The sequence below is a fragment of the Taudactylus pleione genome, unplaced genomic scaffold (assembly GCF_031769625.1).
Source record: "Taudactylus pleione unplaced genomic scaffold, aTauple2 ptg000897l, whole genome shotgun sequence".
NCBI lineage: Eukaryota > Metazoa > Chordata > Amphibia > Anura > Myobatrachidae > Taudactylus > Taudactylus pleione.
Genome location: NW_028285298.1, coordinates 1,651,291 through 1,664,218, shown reverse-complemented (window position 1 = coordinate 1,664,218; position 12,928 = coordinate 1,651,291). Strand labels below are relative to the sequence as shown.

The following is a 12,928-nucleotide window of genomic DNA, read 5'->3' as shown; positions in this document are numbered from 1 at the left end:
ACACGGTCAGATTTGTCTGATGTGTCAGATGAACGATTTGAACTATGAATGATTTTTGACTGCATTAAAATGACTGAAATTGTCCAAAATGACTGCAAACACATCAGATGTAAGATATCGTTACCTGACCATCGGGAACACGCATCGTTCAAAAATGTCAGATTTTCCTTCAGATATGAACGATTTTTTAAATCGTTATCGTTTAGTTCTGAAGAAAAGTTTGACCGTGTGTATGCACCCTAAGAATAACCAAAAATTGGATGTGCGTGGGCGGCCTGGCAACACGCCCGCTCGCCCGCAGAAATACACAACGTCTGACAGACCAGATTCTATTTCCAGATCTAGAAAAGAGTTTCCTGAGATCACTACTAATGCTGGATCGTTACCTGAAGAACCCCCTACCTCACGAACTGGCCAAAGACCCCAAAACGACTGTGTCCCAAAGAAAGTTCCTGGATGGAGATAACCTGACCCTGCCCGACTGTAATCTCCTGCCCAAGCTGTACATCATCAATGTGAGTGATTAACACACACCCGCTCTATTGTACTTTAATTATAATAAGGGACCAGGAGCTGAAATTCTGGATGTAGGCAAGGTCAGTAATGGAATAATGCTCCTGGTTTTTGGACCTCCTTCATTTGGGTTTTCCACCATTCAGATGACTTTAAATGCATTGGCCTAAACGTAGCCACCTGTACTGTTTACTACGTACATAGGTTTATCCTTCTAACTCCCCTTCAGTGCTTTTCAGCCACGTTTTTGAGCAGACAGATTCACCTCATTGCCACTACACCAAGCAGCTCTCTGGACACAACTGTAGCCCATGTACAGAGCACATCTGAGCTGTATTGTAACGCCGGGCATCTTTGCCTGATGATATACAAACGTAGCTGCAAAGCACGGACAAAGTCAGAAGGATAACGCAAGACGTATGTAAACGTATACAAAGCAATAGGTGTATGTTTAGGGCAGGATAACCCATTGTAATTCTATTTATCTTGAAATTGTGTAACAGAAATTGTGAGAAAATATACAGAAAATATGCAGCAGTTAGAGACGGGGTTATGTCTATTTTTGGGGGTGTAAATATATATTTCCCAAAGTGCGCATCCGAATAGATCCGTACCTATATTCATGAGGACATTATACTTACGGAAGGGAGAAAGCACTAGCGGAGAGTAGCACGCCCCCTGGACTTCAGCAGTAATGGGACTCGTACGGACCGCGGGTAGTAAAGATACAGCAGCACCGCCTATATAGCTGCTTCTAATTGGTTGTTTCCTGTGACCCATCACTATTCCATCCATCTGCATTCTATCTAGGTTATATTAACATGCATCCATTATGGTGGCTTATGTCCATGTGGGCATCTGCAGGAAAGAGGATTGCCATTTGAATTTTATGACGCGCTGAACTAGATGTAGTCCAGAGCTTGACAAATTTTTCTAACATCTAGGAGCCAGGATGAAAGTGTAGGAGCCAGACCACCGTCCCTCCAAAAAAAATTACAGGAGTGAGTGAGGAGCACAGCTCCGTGTGTTATACACACTATACTAGTCCACAAAATGGTCACAGATGAATGGATATAGTAACATGGAGGCCCCCTCACTGTTCTGCACAGCTCCCCTGCCCCACCCCCCACCCTCCAGTAATAATGGACCACATTTCACATAAAACAATGGTGCCAGAAAGTACAACAAAACCCCCCTCCCCTCGTGGTCACACCACTATCCCTCTGAAGCCACTCCGCAATCCCTGGCCACGCATAGACCTACTAACGGAGAGCTCTATGCAGCCAGAGATAGGAGACAGTAGACAGCCGGGACATACAGGAGGATCCGCGTAGAGTGAGACAGACAGCAGGGGTCAGAGCAGGCCAGGATGGAGAGGAGTCAGTGCAGGATGGGACGGACAGGAGGTGTCAGTGCAGGACGTGACGGACACAGGCACAGCAGTCACCGCAGACGACACTCAGCACACGCACTCCTGTGCATGAAATGAACGCTGCAATACTATAGGCACGAAGCTCTGTGGGGGCTGATGAGGATCTGCTTCCTCCATCACTGCAAAATCTGGTAGCCAGACAGCAAAATCTGGTAGCCATGGCGACCTGGCCCCTGGGATTTGTCAAGCCCTGATGTAGTCGGCGTCCCGGCGTGCGGGATGCTGACAGTCTGAATACCAGCACCAAAATTCCGAAGGTAAGTATCGGGGTGTTAGGAGGAGGTTAGGGTGTGGGCAGGGAGAGGTTAGGTTTAGGCACTAGGGGGAGGGTTAAGCTGGCCACACACTAGAACAACTTACATCCAACCAGCCAACTTGTTGATTGGTTGGAATGAAAATCTGGTAAGGAATGGGAGTAAATGATGATCAGCAATTTACTCCTAAATGCCAGAAAACAGATGAAAATGGTCGTTCAGACAAGTTTGTTAAATGTTTGATCTAAACTATTTGTTCAAACAACAGTTTTGGTCCATTTTACAGCGTTTGAGAGCAAATTGCTGATTGTATATCTTACCAGATTTTTATTCCAACCAATCAACTAGTTGGCTGGTTGTACAGATAATCTTTAGATGTGTGGCTAGCTTTAGGATTAGAGTTCGGGGAGGGGTAGGTTAGATTTAGGCACTAGGAGAGGGAGGTTAAGTTTAGGCCCTAGGTGGGGGGGGGTGCCGCTGTCGATATTCTGACCAGAGGCATCCCGACAGCCGGGGTTTCATACCCAACCCCACTGAACATCCGGCAACATAATTTGCACAAATTGCGCTCCCTTGTGGCATGCCCAGGCTACTGCAGGCAGACTAGCTGCATTTGTTAGAAGCAAAGCGAGCTTTTCCTGCCCATTCTTACTAACAGGGAAATGGCAATAGCACAAGTATAACATCAGCACAAGTCCCATCGTGCCAAGTAGTACTATAGTTAAACAACAGCTAATATATTTAAAAAATACTTCTAAAGCGGTGTTGTATTAGGTAAGTCTTGGAAAAGAGGTTCTCTGTACTTACTTACTAATAAGTCCACTTCTCCAAGGCTTTAGCAGAAAGCACAGAGGGGGAGATGTACCAAGCAGCGTAAAGACTGAAAAAGTAGAAGTACCCAGAGCAACCAATCAGCTTCTAGCTAGCATCTATCAAGTACACTTTATAAAATGGCAGGTAGGAGCTGATTGGTTGCTATGGTTACATCTCCCCCATAGGAACCATCAACCAGAATCAACTTCTCCGTACTCAACCCATCAGGGAAATAAGTTACAGATGTGCCCACATACATCTATCCTCCTTGCGCCACACAACGCAGTAGCTCAGTGTGACAGTAGTGCTGAGCTTCTATTAGTGTGTCTTTTTACCTTCAAATGTGAATAGAATGCACAAGCAGCTTCTGCTGATTAAAATGATATGCAGCACGCCTATGTTCTCTGAGCAAGTGCGGGTGTATCTGCATGTGAAATGCTACGGTACAGTGTCAGCAGCTGTAACACTGTAATGTAGCATTTCACATGCAGATACACCCGCAGATGCAGAGAACATAGGCGTGCTGCATATCATTTTAATCAGAAGAAGCTGCTTGTGCTATCTATTCGCATCGTTTTGCAAATGCGATGCATTTGAAGGTAAAAAGATGCATGAAAAGACTCTTGCGCTACTGAGACACGCCATGGTGCGACTAGAAGGGCTGATTACGCGCCAGGAGGTTAGAGGCCAGAAAAAAAAAGAAAAGGAACTCCAAAATGTATTTCCGCTATCCCTGAAGCATGATGGCGAGTCCCCAAAGACCAGAGAACAAAAAATGGCGCTCCGGTGGTGGCGGAGATGAACTTATTTCCGTTCATGCTCTCGAGCTCCAGCGCAAAGGAGGCCGGGCATGAAAAAGGCAGCGCAGACAGAGACCTCTTGAAAGTATTCTCCCCTGAGCAGGATTAGCGATGGCTGTGCATGCATGCTACCTGCAAACCAAGTAAGGGCCTGGCCGCTAGGCCGGCAGAATCAAGCGCCCCCTATAGCGTGCGGGAAGAAACAGCTAAGATGTTAGAGGCAAGCTGCAGCATAAGCTATCCCGAATAAGATAAAACACAAACGGGCAACAGCCCCCGTGCCAATCTCCTATAATGTAGAAAAGAGGTAGAAGCAGAGGAACAGGTGAAAGAGGAGCCTTCTTTTTCCTGTCTTTCCTTGTCCGACACCGGTGTAACATGACCTATTATCTGTCCCCTTACTGCTAACAGATACATAAAGTGGAATAAAGTGTAAAAATGGTTAGTCCTCCTATTATAGGGGGAACTATGGTACATTTATCCAGGCGAAACACTGACCCTGCTGTCTTCTCTCCTGCAGACTGTGTGCAAATACTACCGGAACTTTGAGATCCCAAAAGAGCTGCAGGGGTTATCCCGATATCTCGGCAACGGTCAGGAGCTGAAAGCCTTTGTGTACACCTGTCCTGAGATAAAGGAGATCATTGAATTCTATCGCGCCGTGGTCAAACCAATGACGAAGTGAGGGAGCTTCCATGCAAAACACACTGAACTTTCTTGCTTGATTCCGGGTCACCGAGGGCATCGCGAGAGACCTCCGCCGCCCTCCTTAGACCGCCTTCCGCCCCGGTAACCATTGTTCTTTGAAAGCGGACAGTACATACAGCTCCCAACGTGTGGTATAAAGAAAACAAAAGGGGAATAAAGACTTGTTACAGACTGATCGCTATAACCAGAGGTCCAATGTACTGCGCTAGGCTACCGCGCCTAACCCAGGTGTTCTGCCTTTCCAGAAACTACACAATGTGCTTCTATTTATTTTATTGAAAAATGATAAATACCGACATGTACAATATGCTAATTAAATAGCATCTCCTACAAATCAATCACTGCACTGCTTCCGTGAACCGTACAGATCCCTGAACAAGATATAAAACCAAATTGTGTTGCTACATCTGGGAACATAATGGGATTTTACCATTTAATTTTGCCATATAATTCAATTGTGTATAAAGTAGGGATGTGCAGGCTCGGATTAGTTTGGATTTTATGTTCCCAGATCCTAGTATAAAGGGGTAGGAAGGAAAGGCAAGGAGGGGCGTTGTCATAGCAACCCTTCAGCTAGATATTAGTTTCTTGAAGGTTGGTTGCTACTGGTTACAGCAATGTTTTTCCTGGGTACTAGACTTCATAACTATTAGCATTTTCCTCCAATTCGTGCTTTTACACTTTCCAATGTTGTTTTTAGTCACAAGCTCACGGACACCGGTACCCGTGACACCAACATTTGAGAAGAAAAACAAACCAAGTTAGCACAGGGAATGCACAATGTCACGATCAAAAATCTGTATTTCATTCCAAATGGACCATTGGGTAAAATGCGATCAAATTTCACACAAAATGCAATAAAAAAAAACATTTTTGGGAGCAGAACCAATATTCAGCCTTTTACCAGTGAAGGCCCACAAAATGGTTGAATGCCCTTTGCATAGGTAACAAATACACTTTCATATTGTAGTCATATGTCTAAATCTAGGAGTACTGGTTGCCTATACACAGCGGTGTCTCTAGTTTCTCGTGAAGGGATTGGTTGGATAGTGGTAGAGCTCACAAAATGGCTGCCGCTACTGCTACACATTAATGCTCACCCCAACCAACTGAAAGTCCCATTGTAGTCACATAACGCCTCCTTGAAGTTAAACTACTTTGCATGCGACATTAGGGGCCTAGAATGACTTTAAAATAGATTTCCATTCATTTCAGGTTTCAATGTACAGCAGGAAATATTGGTTGGACATAGCTGGTGGTATTATATACCAGGTGTATATACGGCTGGAAATACATCTTCAATTAATATAATTAATCATCAAGTATGTTCTCCAAGAAAATGAGTACATAATCCAAGTTGTAGTATCACTGAAATGTCTCTAGATGGCGGTATCGATCCACAAATTAAGAATGTCCAATTTGCTCCTGGTACAGTCCAAGATACTACCAGCTTCATCCATCCTACAGTCCTCTATGTGGGTCGCCAACACAAGTGTAATCAGGATTCCTCAAAATCAACCCCCTTGGCTGCCTTTTTACTAAAAATAAATAAATACAAAAATCCAGGTTACACACGTGAACTGTATAGTTTACTCTATGATTCGCAAGCCTGTCAGTAAAGACCCCTGACCATATTGCTAAATCATTTGTTTAAAGGCATTCATGGGAGAAATGTAACCGCTTGCGCTATGAAGGCATTGATGCAATTAAAAGAAGTCTGCAGCATGTTTGAAAGTGGCAGTAATTTAACCGTAAAACTGCCATCTAAAACAAAAATAAAAAATTGAGCAGACTGGTCGTAATTCCACCAATACCTGTATCTTGCAGGCAGCTACATTCCCCCATATGTGCTTTTTACTATACACGTACATCAATGAGGAGATCTTGAAATCATGCAGTGCTGCTGCTACCTCTGGACAGGTTTAAGAGCCACTACAATACCGTATCGTGAGACACAGGGGGCCAAACATAATAGGGCGAGAGTTTAGGAAATGTGAGAGTTTAGCGGTAAACTGTACATTGTTCGAGTGTCATCTTCAAAATGGGAAAACATCTGAATGAGAGTTTAAATTGTGAGAGGTTTTTTTTCTAAGTCTAAAAACATGCGAGTTTGCCTGTTCTCTGACTCTATTACATTGGGCGAGTTTAACAAGTGTCAAGAGTTTTACTGCTAAACGCTCACATTTTCTAAACTCTCGCCCCTGTTACATTTGGCCCAGGGTGATGTCGTACCTCTTACAGCCGGGATTAATGAGCGACTCTCCGGGAACTCTCTTCTTCGCCTGGGAGACGGAACCCCCATATCCTCTCCTACGAGCATCAACATCTGATCACAGGATAAATACACAGAAAAACTTATATATTAGCGGATATTAGGAAAGGACCTTCTGCAACTTTCAATTAAACTTTATACAGAGCATACAAACTCCACTGAAATCTTACATGGAGGAATGATTGCTGGGGTGCTGAGGTTTACAGGCACGTACTGAGCTAATTAATCTCCTGCCTTAATCCTAAATAATTTAGCCTTTTTACATATTGGAGAAATGATACCTCTTATACACCAGAGCTAAAACCCGGGTTATTGCAGGGTTAACCTGGGTAGCTCCTTGGTGTAAAAGGGGACAGGGTTGGAGTCCCGGGTCGAGTGACCCGACAATCCAACCCAGGTAACTTGCAGGGTTTAACACGGGAATGACACGTGAAACCCTGCAGTGTGAATGTCGCGATCCGCGTCACAATGACCTGGAGCGTGGCGCATGCCAGCCGGCTTCAGTGACGCCTAGAGAAGACGTCATCTCCAAGAGTCCACTTCCATGCCGGAAGAGCCGAATCACGGCGCAGACTCGGGAATATCTTGGGGCAGCGCCGGCTAAATTCCAGGTCTGATCCGGTTTGGAACCCTGGACCTGATTCAGACCTGCTCGCAAGCGGGTCGATGGTGGCCCCATGCGCACTGCGCGTGCCCCAGAACGAGCGCAAAAAGCACTCGCTCCGTGGCTCACTACAAAAGGGGCGGCTGTCAGTGAAGATCGACAGCTCGCCCCATTTTGTAGGCTTGGCGGGGGGGTGGCTTCACAAACTGAGGCGTTCCCAAGCGAACGCCTGCCATTTGTGGGCAGCCCCACTGACATCACCAGTGATGTCAGTGGGAGAGCTTCCGGCTCTATTAGAGCCGGAAGCTCTCTGGGGCTTGCGGCCACGAGACCCTACCACAAGGGTCTCGTCGCAAGCACGGTGGTCGCGATGGTCTTGACGGACACCCACAGCTATGCGAGCAGCCGGGAGGCCGCTCCAAAAAAAAAAAAAACGGTCTGATTCAGAGCGAGCGTTCTTTCAGAGCGTCCAGGTTCTGAATCAGGCCCCCTGTTCCAACCTCTGGGTCAGACCCGGAATTTAGGTATAAAAGCAGCATTAGTGTTCAAACTAAAAATGAACCAATCGGCAGATTCATAGATAAGCGCAAGTCGCACCGATTAGATCCTGCAGGTCCTGGACGCAGTGTTACACTACAGGTTTTATGGCTGGTGCATGTCAGTCAGAGAAGTGCAACTAATAATTGTATATTTTCTGTGCTTAGTTCTCACTAACCTGGGATATGTACCAAGTGGTTCCTTTCAGATTGCTTCACTGGACTGACGGAAGCGGCCACGCTGCCTTCCGCAGCTGCAAAACAAAACACAAACACAGGGTTAAGATCCGGGTGACAGAAATTTAATTTATAAAGTGATTTTCAAAAAGGCGTCCCATCACCTTCATGCTGCAGAGGATGCCATTGTGTACGACAAAACAGAGCTCATCACTGCGGACAGGCTGCATCATGCCACATGCCTGTTCCTCAGTGAGGTCAAGGGTTACTCGCAAAGCCATTGAGCGTACAAGTTTCCTCTACACTGAAGAGGTTCAGCTAACAAAATGGCCGCCTCCACCATGTGACCAGCAATAGCACCAATGAGGTGTCTCAGGGCCCACAAACAGAAAGAGTAGTTAATATGAGAGGGATTAATACACCAAACATAGCCAGCATAATGGGGGACGGGTACCTTTAAGGAGATTCTCCAAACCCCTCACTCGGTCAGCCAAATCAAACAGCACCTCCTGCATGTGTGCTCGTGCCTCAGACACGGGAAGCTTGACAAGATCAAGGGCGACGTTACCAGAATCTGCCGGGATAGACAGGCTAGCGAGGCTGCCCTTTATCTCTAGGACTGGGGCTCGGTCCTGGAACGTTCCCCTGTGAAGAAACAACATACATTAACCAGACAAGTGAGGTGGATCCCACCGAACCACCTCAACGTGGGGGAGATTTATCAAATCTTGGAGAGAGATAAAGTGGAGAAGTTGCTTATAGCAACCAATCAGCTTCTAACTGTCATTTATCTAGCACAGACTATGAAATGACAGGAGCTGATTGGTTGGGTTGGCCACCTGCCGCAATCGTGTCTCATATGGCCCTAAAATGATTCCAATGATAAATGATGATGCTACTAACATTCACAGGATCATTATCAGACGTGTTGGCTGAAGATGACCTTAATTGGCCTACGAGTGTGCCTTCATCTTCTAACCATGGCAGCACGTGAGCTCATCCAAAATGGCTGCCCATGTGTGTGGCCAAATTGAACCATGGTTCTGAACGGGAATTCACACTTCAGGAAACGTTGAACAGATCATTAGGGAGGTCCAAACCACGAATGGAGAGGACATGGGATCTTACCGCAGTTTGCCCACCAGCTCCTGTGAGGTCAGCCTGGGAACTGTATCCTGAAAGAAACATCACTATAATTTAGTGGCGCGATGAACAGAGCATAATGATTATGTAACAAAACAATCGGGACTGAGGGCATCTCATATATAACAGGTCAGTGGGTGACTGATACAGTGGCCAATAGTGGGGGAGCAACGAATGAGGCCTATAACTTGTTGGCTGTAATCTCTACAGAGGGTCAACACTATAGCACAGTGGTCAGCTATAGGCAGCCCAGGGGCCACATACGACAATCATAGGGGCTAAATCCAACTCTTTTGTCCAAATTAGTTTTGCCTCTGTGGTGTTACATTACCGTTCACTACTGTACAATAAGATATAGTACTGACAATAACACTGATACATTACTACTGTACAATAAGGAGTATATTATTGCACAGTACAATAAGAAACATAGCAGTACAAAAAACACAATAGATTGCAGTACAGTATTATACAATGAGAGCAATACGTACTGTACAGTAAATGCAACATATTATAATGCAGTACTGTTCAAGAGCATTCGATTATATTACAGCACAATAGGAGCCACACGTTACAGTACTGTACAAATAGAGCAATACAGTATAATGCAGTACTGTACAATACATTACAGCACTGTACAATATGAGCAACACAATACTATACAATAAGAGCAATACATTATAATGCAGTACTGTACAACAATACATTACAGCACTGTACAACAATACATTACAGCACTGTACAGTAAGAGCAATACATTACAGTACTGTACAAATAGAGCAATACAGTATAATGCAGTACTGTAAAACAATACATTACAGCACTGTACAGTAAGAGCAATACATTACAGCACTGTACAATTTGAGCGACAATACTATACAATAAGAGCAATACATTATAATGCAGTACTGTACAATAAGAATGATATATAGTAGTACTGTACAATAACAGTGATACATTAGCACTGTACAGTAAAGCTGGCCACACACTAGAACAACTTACATCCAACCAGCCAACTTGTTGATTGGTTGGAATGAAAATCTGGTAAGGAATGGGAGTAAATGATGATCAGAAATTTACTCCTAAATGCCAGAAAACAGATGAAAATGGTCGTCAGACAAGTTTGTTAAATGTTTGATTTAAACTATTTGTTTATACAGCAGTTTTGGTCCATTTTTCAGCATCTGGGAGCAAATTGCTGATTGTATTCCTTACCAGATTTTCATTCCAACCAATCCACTAGTTGGCTGGTTGGACAGATAATCTTTAGATGTGTGGCCAGCTTAAGAGTGGTATATTATTGTACAATACAATAAGAATACTGTACAGTATACAGTACTGTACAATATGAGCAACATACTAATCGTAGGTTGGAATATACAGAGACAGAATATGCAATAGACAGTTGTGCTTGGACAGTAGTATGAAGACTCCTAATTATTAGAATCCTTCATTCATAGAGGTTAATCTTCCTAGGAAGATTCCATAGGGTTTAGGATGATAGACAGTAGCAGAAGTAATATGGGTACAAGGAGACAAATCTGCATGGAGTGATTATTAGGGGCACAGCACGAAAGCAAAGCAGCTATGTAGGAGAAGGTAAGCAGCAGCACTTTGTAGGGGATCCTACAATTAATAGGGAACCAGTAAAGATATTTAAGGGGGAGGGTACCGAAGCCAATATGGGAGAACATGAAAGAGTAGTATTGGATAAAGGCCACCATACATCAGCAATTGATTGCAGCAATCGTGCAATTTGCAATCGATTGTGTATAAAAATCTTTCCCTTTTTCAATCGATTGCAGATTTGCCACAGTCGATTGAAATAGGGAAAGATTTTTATTCACAATCGATTGCATATTGCACGATTGCTGCAAACAATTGCTGATGTATGGGGGCCTTAAACTGCAATATAGAAAGATGGGACGCCTGTTAGTAAATAGTCAAAACGGGAACGCATAATGGCGTATAGAGAAAGAGGACAGGGCAGGTCTTGGTGACATTAAAGAGGGAATAAGCAGCGCACGGCGGCTCCTTACACAGCGTGCACAGACATGTCACACATTTCAGGGGTCCTGAAATTCCAGCCTCCTCACTGTAGAAAACAAGGCAAATGCACGGGTGCAGCAAATGGCCGCAAGCCCCTGGGGTCTCTTACCCACTCCTCCAGGGCCTCCTCTATTGGGTCCGTTCTCCAGACTTCGTTACCATTTGTTATACTAGAAATAAGGAGGGAAAATACAGTTTACCAATATATAAGGTACACAATGGACACAACTTGATATGAACTGTAAGGCACACCGGCATGATACTGAGACAGTGCAGGTATGATAGATGTACAGCAGACAACCGATACTATCCTTATGGTGCATACACATGGGACAATCGTCAACGATATAGTTGAACGATCTCCCGGGTGTGCTGGATGATCGATATCGATTATCCAGCACACCACCATCAATGGCTAGCGATCGCGGGGTCCCTATAGTAACCTGGTCAATATCGACCAGGTTGGCCTGCATGTACGGTCGATATCTTTATCGTCTATACGTGCCCGCGCATCGCAGGTCATTGGTGGGTAGGAGGCACCAAAAAAAAATGCACGCTATGAACAATACTCATATGATCGATATCATTATCATGCATTTTAATCGTACTGTGTGAACGCATCATTAGTTTCTACGCAGTATACATGGGTTATTACACAGGTACCAACCATATCGCTGAGCTTTAATGCAATGTTGGCGTCTCTACACTCCGGCGTGAGAAGGCACCACAGAACGGGACTCCAATCATCGGCTGCCAGGTCAGCAGCATCTGGGCACAGAGGGAGACCCTGACGGCCTAACCGCCAGCCTACCAGGCCCTATTAGCCAGCGTGATGGCTGGACATGTACCTACAGAACCAGGCACTTCCACCAACGGCTCTGGCACCATTTCCCACGGAGGAATGTGCCGTAGGCTCTGGCACCGAGTCAGTGTCTCCCGAAAGCCTACGCTGGCATAAAAGGGGCCGCACAACAGACAGCACCCGGGCATATACTGTTATTACCCCATTCCAATATCTGCAAAGGGCGCCAGCTGTGCGATTCGCTCTCATAAAACACGAGAGAACAATAACACTGCTTCCATCCGGTAGTACTTAGGGATACACAACGCCCACACCTGTTTTGTTTTGTCTATCATTTTTAATTCGAATTATAATTAGTTCCAGAAGCAGGAAAAAAAATATTTTTTAAAGAAATATAAATAACACTGAATACAATGAATAGTTACAGTAGACGTAGTAATAATAATCTAGTACACAAAGGTGCCATTCTATAGTAGTACCTCTTCCTTTGTCCCTCTCTGTATTACAGGCAACCAATACACACCCCAAATACACTGCACTACTGACCACTGTGCACCCACCATATATTATATTGTATATATTATTATAGCACCGCCAGGAAGGGGACTCACTGTAGCTGCACGCTGCTCCCAGCAGCCGGGCGCCGGGTGAGGCACAGGTAGCGCTGGCCGGCGTGCAGCAGGGGGCAGACAGGAGACCACCCCTCCGCCGCCTCCATTGTATTCTCAGCGCTGTTCCTGGGGAAGGCGGGTCAGGGCGGGGGCGAGTGGTGATGGGCGTGACCTGAAACGCACAGTGGGCGTGTCCTGTAAACCACGGTTGGCG

The 12,928-nt window shown here is 45.1% G+C and overlaps 2 protein-coding genes across 2 annotated transcripts in view; one reads left to right on the top strand and one right to left on the bottom strand.

The window, feature by feature from the left end:
• Nucleotides 1–5,187, top strand: part of CLIC3 (CLIC family member 3) — a 24,808-nt gene extending 19,621 nt beyond the window's left edge. The window contains exons 5-6 of the mRNA XM_088459139.1: nucleotides 340–515; nucleotides 4,333–5,187. Of these exons, the coding sequence (XP_088315265.1) occupies nucleotides 340–515; nucleotides 4,333–4,497 (341 nt within the window). The 3' untranslated portion in view covers nucleotides 4,498–5,187. The remainder of the gene's footprint in view (nucleotides 1–339; nucleotides 516–4,332) is intronic.
• PAXX (PAXX non-homologous end joining factor) lies at nucleotides 4,785–12,928 on the bottom strand. Its single transcript, XM_088459140.1, has 7 exons — nucleotides 12,715–12,928; nucleotides 11,411–11,471; nucleotides 9,238–9,284; nucleotides 8,564–8,754; nucleotides 8,112–8,186; nucleotides 6,753–6,846; nucleotides 4,785–6,058 (listed from the first exon to the last, which is right to left on the bottom strand). The coding sequence occupies exons 1-7, from the start codon at nucleotides 12,819–12,821 to the stop codon at nucleotides 6,019–6,021; spliced, it is 615 nt and encodes a 204-aa protein (XP_088315266.1). The 5' UTR covers nucleotides 12,822–12,928; the 3' UTR covers nucleotides 4,785–6,018.

What these genes read in the sequence shown, in the direction of transcription:
- PAXX (XM_088459140.1), bottom strand. Translation starts at nt 12,821, where the DNA reads ATGGAGGCGGCGGAGGGGTGGTCTCCTGTCTGCCCCCTGCTGCACGCC. An exon ending in TTTGGAGAATCTCCTTAAAG is followed by an intron (nt 8,187 to 8,563) that starts GTACCCGTCCCC and finishes TTTGTTTTGCAG; the next exon opens with CTGCGGAAGGCAGCGTGGCC. An exon ending in ATTAATCCCGGCTGTAAGAG is followed by an intron (nt 6,059 to 6,752) that starts GTACGACATCAC and finishes ATTTATTTTTAG; the next exon opens with TAAAAAGGCAGCCAAGGGGG.